At 43.0% G+C, this 15658-nt stretch overlaps 1 protein-coding gene across 10 annotated transcripts in view; it reads left to right on the top strand.

Annotated features, from left to right (window-relative positions):
* Positions 1-15658, top strand: part of AKAP13 (A-kinase anchoring protein 13) — a 312448-nt gene that overhangs the window by 102591 nt on the left and 194199 nt on the right. For all 10 annotated transcript variants that reach the window (XM_043489653.1, XM_043489650.1, XM_043489649.1 and 7 more), the window contains exon 3: positions 14792-14939. In XM_043489653.1, the coding sequence (XP_043345588.1) occupies positions 14792-14939 (148 nt within the window). The remainder of the gene's footprint in view (positions 1-14791; positions 14940-15658) is intronic.

The raw sequence follows: 15658 nt of genomic DNA, 5'->3' as shown, positions 1-15658 counted from the left end.
TCGGTTCTTGATCTCTTACTTGCTGTAGTTTATGTATATGCAGGAGAAGGCACCAGAAATGCAGGTTGTATGAAAATGGTAATCCTTATGAATGAATTTTTGCCTCACTAAAAAGTTTCTGACACGCTGACTCCACTTGTTTGACGTAGTATGAATAGAATGCTAGTTTCTAATTAAAAAAATAAATAAGCAACAAGCAATAAAGATTTACTGTGTTGCACAGGAAACTATCGTCAATATCTTTTAATAACCTATAATGGGAAATAATCTGAAAAATAATATATGTGCATATGTATAGCTGAATCACCTTGCTTCGCACTTGAAACAGTCAGCTACACATCAGTAAAATATATATATATTAAGGGAAAAAATGGTAATCCTAAGGGGCCTCATTTTTTGTTGCTCTTTAATTTTGGGGAGGGCTGAAAGCATGTATTTCTAATCACCTTCTGGGTGATTCTTTGGTTCTGGGACAACACTTGGAGGACCTGGGTCGAGAAATGTAACTTCCTTGTAGGCGTCAAGTAGACAGGGGTGAAATTCCTGCTCTAGTACTAATCAGCTGTGGGAGCCTTGCAGTCTTCCTCTGTAAAATTCAGCAGGATAATGCCAGAATTACAGGTTTTCTGTGAAGGCTAAATGTGATTTTAAAAATGACAGCCATGGGCGGGAGGTGGGAGGGAGATTCAAGAGGGAGGGGACATCTGTACACCTGTGGTTGACAGTGAAAGTCGTGTCTGACTCTTTGCGACCCCGTGAACTGTAAGCCTGCCAGGCTCCTCTGTCCATGGAATTCTCCAGGCCAGATTACTGGAGTTGGTAGCTGTTCCCTTCTTCAGGGATCTTCCCAATGACAAACCTAGACAGCATATTAGAAAGCAGAGAAAGGTCTGTATAGTCAAAGCTGTGCTTTTCCCAGTAGTCATGTATCAGTGTGAGAGCTGGACTGTAAAGAAGGCTGAGAGCTGAAGAAGTGATGCTTTTGAACTGTGGTAATTTTGCTGTTACCTGAAATGGTAGACTGTTTCTTCCTACTACTTTATGATTTTTAAGTATTGTGGATCATTCAGTGTCCGTATAGCTATTTAATATCAGTTAGAATGTTTAGCCAGCTTTAAGAAGGCTTCATAATTTACCTTTAAAGCTAATCAAGTTTTTAATTTTTTTTCTACATGTCTTTGTTGAGTGCTTTTCAGAGGGTGTCATAAAACCGATTTTGCCATCCAGTTAAAATGCTTCACCTGTAATTAAATTAAAAAAACAGTAAAATTTATTACTTTGTTTTACTTTGAGAAATATATTTTACTAGAAGAGAGTATAAGGGGAAGTAAAGACATGGAGATTCTGAAATGTGGGTTATTTTTGTTTACTTTGAATGAGTGGGGACACGTGTTTGATGTCTGCTGTATGCTAGGTACTTGTTAAAATACTAGTACTTTGGGTTAAATAGCGACCCTAATCTGTGTAAGAGAGTCGTGCTGGTTTGTTATAGTTAGCACTTGATGAAAGAGCCATTATTAAATTATTTCATGCACTTCAAAATATGTGAATGTAATAATGCACTTTCTACCCTTGTGGAGCTGACAGTTTTGTGGTTCCCCAGAAGTACTTGAGTGGTCCCCAGAAGAATCCCAGAGCTGATAGCAACTGATGTTGGAGTTCTGAGTCACGGGACTTGGGGCCCCTGGTTTTCCCTCCACAGTGATGCCCCCCATTCTGTATTTGCATCTTCCCTCCTAAAGACGGTAAAGAACCTCCTGGGTACAGGAGACCCAGGTTCAGTCCCTGGGTCAGGAGGATCCCCTGCAGAAGGAAATGGCACCGTACTCCAGTTTTCTTGTCTAGAGAATTCCATGGGCAGTTCATGGGGTCATAGAGCGTTGGACACGACTGAGCGACTACCACTTTCCTAAATCTTGGTGTAGTTGACAGTGTCCTCGCTTCCAGCTTTGATTGTCTCTCTTCATGGTCTCGTATCCTGGGCGGGGAGTGAGATCTGAGCCGGCGCCCTGGACCCACTGGTTTCCCCCACGGGGACACTGCCCGTTGCACAGACAGGAGAGGAATCGGAGACCTTGGCCTCCACGCCCAGAGGGAGGCACCGTGTGTTAGATCAGCAGGCAGGCCTTCCACCCAAGGAAGGAGGCCAGGTGAGTCCTCAGAAAGGCGGGGCTGGTTTCACGCCCTCCCCTCCTGGGCGGCGTTGGTCACGTGAGAGGAGGACGTGGCAGGGGAAGGCGGCCGTGTGGCCAGGTGGTGAGACTCACGCAGCCAGAGTGAGGCTTCAGCCTCCCGGCGTGTCCTCCCGTCCGGGTGTTGTGCACTTGCAGGGTTTGTGTGGCGCTTCCCTGGTGCCTCGGTCAGTAAAGAACCCTCCTGCAGCTCAGGAGACCTGGGTTTGATCCCTGGGTAGAGAAGACGGGCATGGCAACCCACTCCAGTGTTCTCGCCTAGAGAATCCCATGAGCAGAGGCGCCTGGGGGGCTACAGTCCATAGGATCAGAAGAGTTGGCCCACCAATAACGGCGGGAGGGGCTCTGGGAGGCAGAGGCGGCTGGGGAGCAAGGGCCGTGTTGGGGGGAACCTCGTTTCCTGCAAGATGAAGGGACACACTCGTGAGTTAGGACGTCATCCTGTTGGTCATCCATGAGTCTCAGGAGAGTAACTTGACCAGATTGTATTTTGGAGATTTGTCCTTTTGCCTTGTATTGTGTGGAGGGTGAGTCTGGAAACCTGGAGACCCAGTTTCATAGATGCCTTTAGAGGAAAAAAAGAGACCTGATCAAGGATAGCCAAGGAAGCTACCTTCCTTGTGTTCCTGTGCAACACAGTAAATCTTTATTGCTTGTTGCCTATTTATTTTTTTAATTAGAAACTAGCATTCTATTCATACTACGTCAAACAAGTGGAGTCAGCGTGTCACAAACTTTTTAGTGAGGCAAAAATTCATTCATAAGGATTACCATAGTAGAACACAAGCCCAATTGCCAGATTTTAATGATAGAATGCCCCCACTTCAATCATCTGCTTCCTGGGAGGGCAGAGAAGGAAGAGAGAGATGTTCTGTCAAGAATTAATTTTAAAAAATCCTCATGGTGTCTGCATTTTAACCAAACACCTGCTCCTGTTAGCAAAGGGGGACTGTCTCTTTAAGTGTTGACCCAAATACTCGAGCAGTTCCAGAGAGTTGTGAAACATTTGTGAGAGGGTGAGGCTGTTTTTTAAAGCCGCCAGCCAACACCCTTCGACCAGTTTAGCTTTGCTTATTAACAGGAATAGACTGAGAGGCAGGGCTGTGCATTGAAACAAAAAGCTCATCCTCTTAGAGTTGTAGAAAACTTCTTTTTAAGGAACACCTTCCTTAAACATCAAGGGGTCCATACATTAAATGATTTCCAAGCTTTTTGTAATTTTGATTCCTTTTCCAGCTTAAGTTTCAAGATTCTTCCCTGTTCTGAGAGAGTAGTCCTTAAAACCAGTCCATACAGAGCACTCTACAGACAAATTGAGCGCCATCTACTGGCGTTTATTTTAACAGACCATGTCGGTGGTGCTTGGAAACCTTTTAAGCATTTATGTGTGTCTCAGGACTTCCCTGGTGAAGCGTCTGTCTACAATGCGGGAGACCTGGGTTTGATCCCTGGGTTGGGAAGATCCCCTGGAGAAGGAAATGGCAGCCCACTCTAGTACTCTTGCCTGGAAAATCCCATGGATGGAGGAGCCTGGTAGGCTACAGTCCATGGGGTCACAAAGAGTCGGACATGACTGAGCAAGTCCACTGTAGTGTTGCAAAATTATGAAGCTGGAAGACAATATGAATTTTGATCATAATTGTTAATAATATTTAATAGTTTAATGTTAGCATTGGGAAGGGGAATGCCTTTTGGCTGGAATATAAACATATGATCAAAAATGAAAGCAGGTTATAGGGATTTCACTGACCTGTATCTTTATCTGGCAAAAGATTAGCCTGGTTGAAACAAAAACTAACTTCAAATGTCAAATAAAATGGTTACAGTAGTTCCTAACATTTGTTGTTTTTCAGTTGCTCAGTCATGTCCGACTCTTTGCAACCCCATGGACTGCAGCACGCCAGGCTTCCCTGTCCATCACCGACTCCCCGAGCTTGCTCAGACTCGTGTGCATTGAGTTGGTGATGCCATCCAACCAGCTCATCCTCTAGATGCCGTAGTGCTCGCCCCAAATGCTCCATCACTGTTAAGTGAGTGATAAGGAAGACAGACTTAGTGTTGGGTTTAATTTGTGGTGTTTTACAGTTTGTTTTTGCAAAAGGATGACATGTGTTTGGTTCAGCCCAGCAGATATTAAGCACTTGTGATGTCTCAGGCCTTCTGAAGAGATGTTGCATGTACAGAGATGAGCTGGATGAGGGCCCAGCCCCAACTCCACTGTAAATGGCTAAGCGTTCAGAAGACCCTCTCCTCCCTGGGTGATCTGTCCTGAGCCATGAGCAGACTCGGGCGCAGCCACTCCTGGAGAGGCTTTCCTCGTACCTGCCTCAGGACAGAGTGTGGGTGCCTGGAGGCGAGACGCTTGTGTTTACGCTAATTAGAGCACTTACCGGGTGGCCTTCTGTCCATAGACACGTCTGTCTCGGCTCCTGGCGGACAGGAAGTATTTGTAATTCTAGTACCAGTTGATAACCAGAGACGAACTGTATTAAACAGAGGCACTGTGTGCTTGTTAAGCATCACTGGATGAATAACTTAAGGCTTTGGTAATGGGAACAGAGCAGAAGGGAAGGGAACGAACACATTAATATTGGGCTGTTAAATATCTTTCAACTGTTTAACTTATCTACTTGATGGATGGGCTGGAATAAAAATTTATACTAGCAGTAAAATGTTATGAACTAATAAAACACACTCAAGGAAATGTTTCAAGTAATAAAATATTTTCAAGTATTTTAAGGCTTATTTACATATCAACATTAAAATTTCAAATATTCCTATTTTAAAAATAACCCCAATAACTGATGGCTGGTGGTCCTATAGTATATTTGATAGCAATAAGTCCTCTGAAAGTCCTTTAACTTTGATTAGTTCAGTCTGGCTTTCTACCTCATTAGTACAGATCAACGATTGTGAGTGATATGATCTCGGAAAAAATACAAAGACTTTTGTAGTTACTGAGGTTATTATTAACAAAATGGTTTAAAGTAAAGAGAAATTTGAAATATTTTTGATGGTTGGAAATTAATTGCATCACGAATCTAGGAAGTGATATTTATTTTAGTTGTGAGCTCTCTGGAGTATGCAAAATGAAAAAAAATCTCAGTATTTTAAGTTTTGGGCTAGAGAGGACTCGCTTGTGGCTGCCGTTAAACAGAGAGAAGTACGGTCAGCCTCATACTCTTCCTTGATGGCATTTGAGTTTCAGTTCCTGTTGGGTCCAAAGAAGCTTGTTTTCTGGGGCTGAGGGCCTGGAATAGTATGTTGTGAAAAGACCCATTTAAGGCTGGAGAAAAATGAAACAGTTCTTGAGTTTGCTGCTTTCCTATCTTCCCAACTGTCCTCCCCTGTGTGTTCTGAAGATTGCTTAAACATCATTGCTTTTAGAGCTGCGGATCCTTTACTCCTCACCTCTTTCAGCGTCACTGATGCTCTGTTCCTTGATTTCTTCTCTTCTCTGGCTGGCCTGTCCTTGCGTGGTCTGTCCCTCCCTCCCTGCCCTCCTCTACAGGAACCTGGGGTCTAGTCCTTGGCTCTCTGTTACCATGGCGACCTCATTGCTGGCAAGGCTTCTTAGTGTGGGTTGACTCTCAGATCTGCCTCACCAACCCAGACCTTTTCTGATAGCCTGTCCTGCTTGGCCAGAGGAACCTGGCGGGCTGCAGTCCATGGGGTCGCAGTCGGATATGACTGAGCACGTGCACGTCCTGTCTATATGATGTCTACAGTAGTTTCCCCTCCTGCTGGTAGGTGAAAGTTGACATTTAAAGCTTATCATCCACTTTCTCACAAATCATTCTCACAGCCCCCTCCCATTTTTCCTTGGAGAGATACCCATTTTTTTCTCCTAGTGTTGCTTCATGTCTATTCTCTTCCTATATTTGTCCAGCTCCCATCGTCAGCTGTCATATTTCATCAAATTATTTTCAGCCACATGCCTTTCTCACATTTATTTCTTTTTAGGTCATCTTGGTGCCAGAGTAGTTTAAGTCCCTTTTGCTTCCTTGCACTGTGTTTTTGTAATGTTTTCCTAGACTGGTTTCCTTGCCTCTGTTCTCTTTTTCCTTCTTAGAATACTTCTGAGAGATAAACCTTTCCAGAACATTCGCTACATCCAATTTCCTCCCAAAACATGCCACTCAAAGCTGTTTTTTCTTTCTTTTTCTTGCCTACATTCAGGTTCAAATATGAATGTTTTGACTTGCCATTAATGTTCTGTGTAAACTGCTACCTGCTCCATTCGTTTATTCATGTAGTTACTGAGAAGCTTCTTGTTGCTACAAAGGCACTGTGTGAAGTGCCCCCCGAGACACAGTTCTTGCTTTCCATAAACTTTAGATGTTGATGAGACACGCGTACAACATAGTGGGCTGCGTGCGTGCACAGTCACGTCATGTCTGACTCTGTGTGACCCCGTGGACTGCAGCCCGCCAGGCGCCCCGTCCATGGGGTTCCCCAGGCAAGAATACTGGAGTCGTTGCCGTACCCTCCTCCAGGGGATCCTCCCGACCCAGGGGTCGAACTTGCGTCTCCTGCAGCACCTGCGCTGCCCGTGGAGTCTTGCCGCTGAGGCCGGGGAAGCCCTCGTGTGCCGAGTGTACACTTACACGCACTCTTGGGCTTTGTCACACATCCTCGGGGCGAGGCAGCCGGTGTGCTTGAGTGTGAGTTTGCCCTCGGTTTCAGCTTGTCTGCTGCCTGAACGCTCCCACATCACCTCCAGATCCTTCCGTCTCCCTTGTTTTCAGCACGCCTGCAGACCTTCGGGTGTCTGTCGCTTGCTCTTGAACGTGTTTCTTCTGAGAATTATCTCTTTGTGTTTCTCTCCTTTCTGTTTCCTGCACTAACCTTGGTGTCAGAATCGTGGAAAGAATAGAGACTTTGGAATCCTACTTGGATTTGAATCCCAGCTTTACCCTTTCCTAGCTGTGTTCTTAAACGTTAACGTCCTCTGGGCTGCTCTTCTCATCTCCAGGAAGGGTAAAGATATTTGCCTTGCAAATACTCGGTTGAGTTTGCAAAGCAGCTGGTGCTGCCTCTGACCTGCAGGGGGCGCTCAGAAAATGGTTGTGGTGAGCCTGCGTCCCTTTCTCCTGTCACCAGGCTCCTGTGTATTTATTGTTTGTAGAAAACTAATTTAGTGATTAAAATGGTTGCTGTGGTGTGTTAGTTATTTTCCCTCTCTTGTTGGGTGAGATGCATTTGTGCATGGGGGTGGGGGTGCTCCACACTCTCAGCCTGGGCTGGAGCACCAGGGGAACTGTATAAACAGGTTGCTGTCGGCGTAGACCTTTGTCCACATCTGTGTTGATTGAGCTTGCCATATCCCTAGTCCGTGAGTCCTTTAAACCTTTGTGAATTAAACATTTTCCCCTTATCTTTATTTTTAAAATCTTATGTGTGGAAATAATTTGAAATTCATAAGAAGTTGTTAAAAAAAACAGTCAGGGCAAAGAATACCCAGATGCTAGTCACTCAGGGTAATTAGCACTTGCAAACATTCTATCCCGTTTGATTTATCTTTTGTACTCTCTAAAAACCTGTACACACTCACAATATTTCCTTTATTGCCTTTTGCTAAAGTGCCATATGTAATGGATTTTTACCCCTTACATGCTTCAGTGTGAATTTCTGAAGACAGGAGCTTTTCTCTTATAAATCACAGTGGAGCTAATTACTGTTTTTAGCAGTCATGTCTTCGTTATCTGAGACAAGTCCACAAATACAGTACCCCTCTTTTTTTTTTTCTTTAAACTGTATATTGGAGTGCAGCTGGTTATAGTTCTGTGGTAGTCTCCGGTGAACAGTGAAGGACTCAGCAGTCCACGTCCGTGTATCTGTTCTCCCCCAAGCTCCCCTCGCGTCCAGGCTGCCACGTAACATGACAGCCTGGGGAGACACTGTTAAGGCAAGGTAAATAGCTTGTTCCTCATCAGAATTTTCCCCTAACTTGAGTACTCACTGAAAATTTTTGCCAGACTCAATCTCTCCCATTATGATGGCAAAATGATAGTACTTTCATTAGTTTGACATTCTTCCCACTGTGACCATCAGCCTTCCTCATTCCCCTATACATAGGCGCTCACCTTTCTCCTCTTTGTCTATTGTTGGTATAGAGTCATGGCTTCCTTCCTATTTTTTTTTTATTGTTTATAATTCATTACTGTTCTTCATTGACAGTTTGGTCTAAAATTGTCCCAGATTTGGCCAGAGGAAGCCACGTCGATGTGCATCGTGTCAGCATGTCCCTGTCCTTTTTTAGGGGAGGGAGGAGGACGTTTGCTTACTTTCTTTCAAAGCTAGATGTTCCAAGCTCATCTTGACATACCCTTGACCTAGACCTGGAAACGGCCATCTTCCAGCAGCCTTGGTTCCTTTTAGTAGAGAATGGTATTAGTGACCAAGATTAGTGCAAGATGTTAAAAAAATTTTTTAAAAGCCTCAGAAATGGAACTTAATTTTGCACCTTTTAACTTTGAATATCTGGCCATATAAATTATTTGACAAATTGTTTCTTGAAAACTTTATTATAAAATGATTTCAAGTTTACAGTAAAGGTTTAAGAATAGTACAAAGAAATCCCGTATGCCTTAAACCCAGCTTCACCAACTGTTAACATTCTACCTCATTTGCTTAATCATTCTCTCCGCCCCCCACCCCAATCATTTGAGAATAACCTATAGACATGCTCCTTTACCCCAGATACTTCACTGTGTGTTTCTTAAGAACAGGGATCATATAAATCATGGCACGGTTACCGAAGTCAGGAAAGTTCTAACATTGGTACAGTGTTAAATGTGTGTAAACCTCATTTAAATCTGGACACATGTCCCATTAATGTCCTTAAAGCAGTTTGTCATTCAGGATCCAGCCCAGGACCATGCATCGCATTTAGTTGGAAAATCTTTTCAGTCTCCGTAATCTGAGTCTTTCGTTAGTGACATTTTTGAAAGGTTCAGATCAACCTTTTTTTTTTTTTTTAAAATAGAAAGCCTCTCAGTCTGGTTGTGTGTGATGTTTTCTTCTGACTCAGTCGAGGGCATGCATTCTTTAATAGGAGCACTGCGATGCTGTGTCCTCAGCGGGTAGGATCAGGAGACAGGCGACGTTAGTTCATTTCATGTTTTTGTGCCACTTATTCAAGTGGCAAAAGAACTACAACAGGATGTTTTGAGGGTTTGTTACATCTCTTTAATATTTACATAATTATACATTTAAATCATTTACTTTTTTTTTGCATTTCATCCGGCATTTAATTACATGTCTGTTTTTTTGTTTGTTTTTTAATTTTTACAGTGTTGTCTTGGTTTCCACGATACAGCAACGAGAATCAGCCATAATGATGCACATATCCCCTCCCTTTGAGCCTCCTCCCACCCCGCCCCTCTGGGCCATCACAGCGCCGGGATGGGCTCCCAGTGTTACTCAGCAGCTTCTCACAGCTCTCCATTTCATATGTGATAGCCTATATTTGTTGATAGCACTTTCTCCATTCAGGAAAGCGAAGATCATATACTTTTAATAGTGGCCGTGTCTAACAGCTTGTTTGTGGGGTTCCTGAAAACGTGATGCGCCCTCACAGGCCTGTACAGGCCAGCCCCAGCATACGTTCCACGCCAGTTATCTTGCTGCTGAAGGGGCCCACCTTCCGGAACCTTGTGACTGACACTGTCTTGCTGTCTTTGAGATCAGCGCCGTCCCTTCTTTTAGCGTTCCTCCCACAGGACTGTAGCTCACCCGCCTCATCTCCACCCAGCACCTTGCCTGCTTCCAGGGCCTTGTCTGTCCCCACACCGAGAGTCGCTCCTTCCCACGCCTCCGATGCTCTTCTCTGCCCCATTCAGTTTGTCCCCGTCACGGTACTGTCCCCAGTGAGAGGCAGTTACCGTCTCCAGTTAGACATGACTAGTATCTTGGGGCAAGGAGAGACTCTCAGCAAGATGGTAGGCCTAATGCAGAGAGAGAATCCTTGATCTAGAAAAGAAGATTTATTCTTAGGACTCCGGGATAGAAATCTAAGTGGAAAATAAATTTTTTTTCCTGCTTATTAGTAGGTACATAAAGATGATTTTAGTTCTATTAATAGTTTATCTACAATGTAAATGAGTTAAAGGTGGGTAACGGAGATCATAGATACCATTTAAAGCTATGTAAGTGATTGATCCGTGTCATTTAGAATTACAATGCATTTATCTATCGGGGATCACCTGTGACTTAGAAAATGAGGCCTGGTGTAGATGGCACTTTCCATTAGTTCTTGTGTCATCTGTCAGCAAAACTAGTTAGGACCCTGGAGAAATGGTCAGGTTCAAGGATACATTTCTCATGAATGAAAAAACATGGGATTATTTTTATAATAATATGCCGTGGTTTTTGAGTTCAGATTACTGGAGAAATGCAGATGTATTCTCTTCTTGGGATTGGGTCAAACTAAAATTTTTATCAAGAATATCTTGGAAGTTTTCCTTGTTAATAAGTTATCTGTTATAGGTAAAAACACAACAGACGTGTTAACTGGTTAGCAACCTGGGTTGGTTGACCTGTCTGTTCCCCGGGGCTGGCCTCTCCTTCCCCTGAGCAGCAAGATCCATCACCAGGGTATCTCTCAGGGAAGGTGTGATCAAAACGACCACCTCAACTGAGCTGCTTACTTAGACCTGTTTTCATTTTTATTTTTTAATCGCCTATTTTAAGGCCATCTCGAATAGTTCTAAGTGTCTGGTTACTACTGCAGTAAAACAGGAGTCATGAGGCTGAAATGCGGAGTCCAAATGTTTATTGTTTGCTCCTAGCAACTTTATCAGAGTGCTGAGAGTATTCCTTCAAGGAGAACAGATGCTTTAATTCCGGATGCCTTCAGAACCTAAACTTCAAGTGAGTTTGAGGTGAATTAGGCTTCTGTGTTCACTTCTATTTAATATTGTGGGTAGCTGACTCAGTGTTTAAAAAAAAAAAAATAGAGCTATGGAAGCAATTTAAAACTTACTTTTGTCTTGGGAATGAAGGAAGAGGTTGCTCCTGAAAGCTTTGTTGAAAGGAATTTCAGCTGCTTATTAGCCGTCCCTTCTGACCGCAGTGAAGAGAAGGCCCCAGGTGTCGCCTGTGTCTTGGGCTCAGAAAGTCACCTGGCAAGATGTTGGGGCTTTTGTGGAGAGGACCTTTTTGATTTTGAAAAAAGATGTATTCCTTGAATTTCAGGTTAGATATCTAAGTGAGAAACAAACTTTCTCCCCCTGCAAAAGTCCACATTGTGAATAGTTTAGGCTTGCAGACTCTGTGATCTCTTTTGCAATAACCCAGCTCTTCAGTGGGCTTCCTTGATAGCTCAGGTGGTAAAGAAGCTGCCTGCTAATGAGGAGATGCAGGCAGGAGACCCGGGTTCGATCCTTGGGTCATGAAGATCCCCTGGAGCAGGAAATGACAACCCACTCCAGTATTCTTGCCTGGGGATCCCAGAGACAGGAGCTTGGCGGGCTGCAGTCCACAGGGTCGCAAAGAGTCAGATACAACTCAAGTGACAGAGCAAAGTCAACTCTTTGATGGCCCGTTGTATTGCGAAAGTAGCCATAGACACTGTAAACAAATGACATGACTGTGTCCCAATAAAGTTTTATTTATGGATACTGAAGTTTGAATGTCATAGAATTTTCCCGTGTTAATATGTGTGAGCCACACACAAACCAGCAGAGGCCTGGACCTGGCCCATGGCTCATAACTTGCCAATCTGTGCTCCAAAAAGGAAACTTCAGAACTTTCAGTAGCATTTTTTTTTTCCAGTTTATAGTGATATTTCAATACCTTGAAAAATTGATTCTTCTTTGTATGCTGCAGACATTTTAACTGGTTGTAGTTTTATCATGACAAAGGATAGTTTACCAGCCTCAATTTTTCAAAAATGTTTCCAAAATAGGGGCTTATGAGTCCTAAGTGTGTGTGTGTGTGTGTGTGTGTGTGTGTTTAATTGCTAAATCATGTCCGACTCTCTTGCAACACCATGGACTGTAGCCCATCAGGCTCCTCTGTCCATAGGAATTCCTAGGGAAGAATATTGGAGTGGGTTGCCATTTACTTTTCCATATATATACACGTGTGTGTGTGTGTGTGTGTGTGTGTGTGTGTGTTTGTATATATGTATATATATTTCCCTTCCCGGGTGGCTCACCAGTAAAGAATCTGCTTGCAGTGCAGGAGACACGGGTTCGATCCCTGGGTTGGGGAGATCCCCTGGAAGAAGGCATGGCTACCCACTCCAGTATTCTTGCCTGGAGAATCCTATGGACTGAGGAGCCTGATGGGCTACAGTCCATGGGGTCACAGAGAGTTGGATGCAACTGAAGCAACTTGGCACTCACGCGCGTGCGCATGTGTGTGTGTGTGTATACATGTATGTGTGTGTATAAATATATATATACACATACACACACGCACATTTATTTATTCTTTTCAACCACTTAAAAATGTAAAAACCTTTCCCAGCTTGTGAGCCATACACAAACGAGAGTGCTGGACTTGACCCATGGCTCAGACTTTGCCGACCTGTGCTCTAAAAAATGAAACTTTAAAACTTTCAGTAACTTTTTTTTTCAGGTTATAGTGATATTTCAATACCTTGAAAAATTGATTCTTCTCTGTATGCTGCAGACATTTTTCTGGTTGTAGTTTATTATGCCAAAGGATAGTAAACATTTTACCAGCTTAAACTTTTCAAAAACATTTCCAAAATAGGGACGTACAAGTTCTGAAGTTTAAATAGTGTCTGAAGTCAGGGGTAATGCTGTTGTACTGACCGTGCTATTCCTGTGTTAGGGTGCTTGGGAAACTTTCCAGTTCATCAGTCTTGGTAGGTTACAGCTTATTTGTAGTTCATTCTGACTTCTTACAGCAGACTGGAACCCATGTCGGACACAGGGCACTGCCTAGAACCTTGGGAAAAAATTAGAGGCACTTTGGGCTCTGGGAACTGCTTGGAATTCAGAGCATTCCTATTACTAGCCTTGATCCCAAGTTTGATTTTCAGATGTTTGGTTTCCATTATGGACTGAAGCATTACCTGCTTCTCTGTTCTGCTGCTGGCCATTAAGTTGTGGCCACAGAGTGGCATGGTTCTTTAATTGGCTTTACTACTGCTAATGTAGGAAGGGAAAAAATGCTGTAAGTAATGAGAATTCTCCCCTATTTAATGGTAAAATGGCCTGACTTTCTCTTAATTAGATTTTCCATAGCACATCATTAAAGATGTACACAACCTAAGCCTCAGTGCTTTAAAGTCCTTTGTTTATGGTTACCACATAAATTATATAATGTTTGGGAGAATGGTAATTAGGACTCTGTTTCATAGAATAAATTTAATTTAGCCACTGATCTCAGTTAAAAAAAGATTAATCTATAAAAATTGCTGGAAGAGGGAATTCCCTTGTGGCCCAGTGGTTTGGGACTCAGCTTCCACTGCAGGGGGCGTGCGTTCAGTTCCTGGTTGGGAAACTTAAGATCCCACATGTTGCGTGGTGTAGCCAAAAAAAAGTTGTTAGAAGATGATTGAAAATGATAGTTGCAGCCCCGTGAACTGTAGCCCACCAGGCTCCTACGTCCATGGGATTCTCCAGGCAAGAATACTCGAGTGGGTAGTCCTTCCCTTCTCCAGGGGATCTTCCCGACCCAGGGATCGACCCCAATTCTCCTGCATTGCAGGCAGATTCTTTACCAGGAAGAAGATAATCAGCAAGTGAAGGATGAAGATGTCTTAACTTCTAAATATTTGCAGAGTCACAGGCAGAGTTACTGGGATTAGATTTATGGCTTGATGGAGGGGGTGGGATAAAGAAGAACAGCAATTCCAGATGGTCCGGAAACACACATTGTTGGAAAAGCAAACCCTCCCATCCTCACAGGTTGAGAGCCTTATCCTAGGCTGAGTGGTGAATGTGTTTCAAGAGTTCTCACATGTTAGCTGTAAGAAGAGAAGGTATTATCTCCATTTATACAGTCAAGAAAACTGAGATTTAGAGGATTTAAGTAAAACCTTTTTAGATGGAGTTTAAACCCAGATTGGTCTTGAGCCCAGGTCCTTTGCACTCTACTGCTTCCAGCCAGCTCTTCAGAGGCACTCCGTATTTACTGGAGAATGGGTGGACTTGGCAGTGACTTGTGGGATGTAGAGTTTAGAGAGTTACTGCGGCAAACAGAACACAGAGGTTAAAGGGCATTTGAAGTATAAGGATGTAGCTGTTTAATGTACTTCCTCCGTCCTCTCTGCCTTATTTTTAGATTTTCCTGGAATTTTTACAGAGCTTTTTAAGGGAGCCGGTTTATGTTCTTTTAAAAAATTTTCCAAGTAAATATCCCAATATCTTGTTGGTTTACTTGTTTTTCTCATCACCTTCACTAAAATGTAAGCTGAAAGAAGACAGATTGTTTCGTATCCTCAATGCCTAGACCACTTCCTGGCACATTAAGGGCTCAGTCAGTGTTTGTATAAACTTGCTAGAATGGGTGCAGTTTCTGTGATACATTGATTTCCCTTTCAGTTTGATGTTGTGTAAAAACCAGCTCCCCAGGAGAACCTCACTAATGCAAACCTGCTCCCTCTCCGCCTTTCCTAGGGCGACTGTGTTGTTACCGTACTGCTCGCGGAAGAGGACAAAGTTGAAGATGATGTAGTTTTTTACTTGGTGTTTTCGGGTTCCACCCTCCACCATTGTACAAGTACGCGGAAGGTCAGTTCTAACACGCTGGAGACCATCGCTCCTGGTAAGTGTTTGAACACAGTCTTCACCTGCCTTTATTTATTCTGTGTTCTAGCATAGAGTGATAGGAAGAACCAATCAGGGTGAGGAAACTGCAGTTGCATTTTTGTTTTAAATACACTTCATTTTGTTTATTTCTTGCTTGTTGCACAAAACCTGAGCCTGACTAAAAATAATTGAAATAGAATGGTGTCATAAATTAGAAGACAGTCGTTAAGATCAACAAAAATTTTAATTTATTGGAATCTTGAATCAAAGTAAAATGCATTTAAAAGATAAAAATTCATGCGGTCACTGCGTGTGACTACAATTTTGATTCTGACTTTCATTTTGGCAAAAGCAAAGGTAAAATGGGACTGCTAATACATTCCTTCGTATCTGTGAGGGGAAGAGTGTAAAAACCAAAGTTCCCCCAAATTAACAGATTATCGTTCATGGTGAAATGAATACTTAATCACTGTTGCATTTATCCATTTAATGGAATTAAAAGGAAACTGTTTACTTATTAAAAATCCTTTGCAAAGTCATTATATCATTGCTAATTCCACCAGCTTTTGACTGATTCCAGGCATCTGAAGGTATACTGATTTGTGTTTGGAAATGAACTTATTCTGTCTCTCCTCAACCTTGCTTCAAAGTTAATAATTGGTTAAATTTCATCTGAGTACAAAAGAGGGGACATTTAGGGGGAAACCCATAAAAAGTGTTGACAGTTGAACCATT

This window comes from Cervus canadensis, chromosome 17 (genome assembly GCF_019320065.1).
Source record: "Cervus canadensis isolate Bull #8, Minnesota chromosome 17, ASM1932006v1, whole genome shotgun sequence".
Classification (NCBI taxonomy): domain Eukaryota; kingdom Metazoa; phylum Chordata; class Mammalia; order Artiodactyla; family Cervidae; genus Cervus; species Cervus canadensis.
This window is presented reverse-complemented; position numbering and strand designations above follow the sequence as displayed.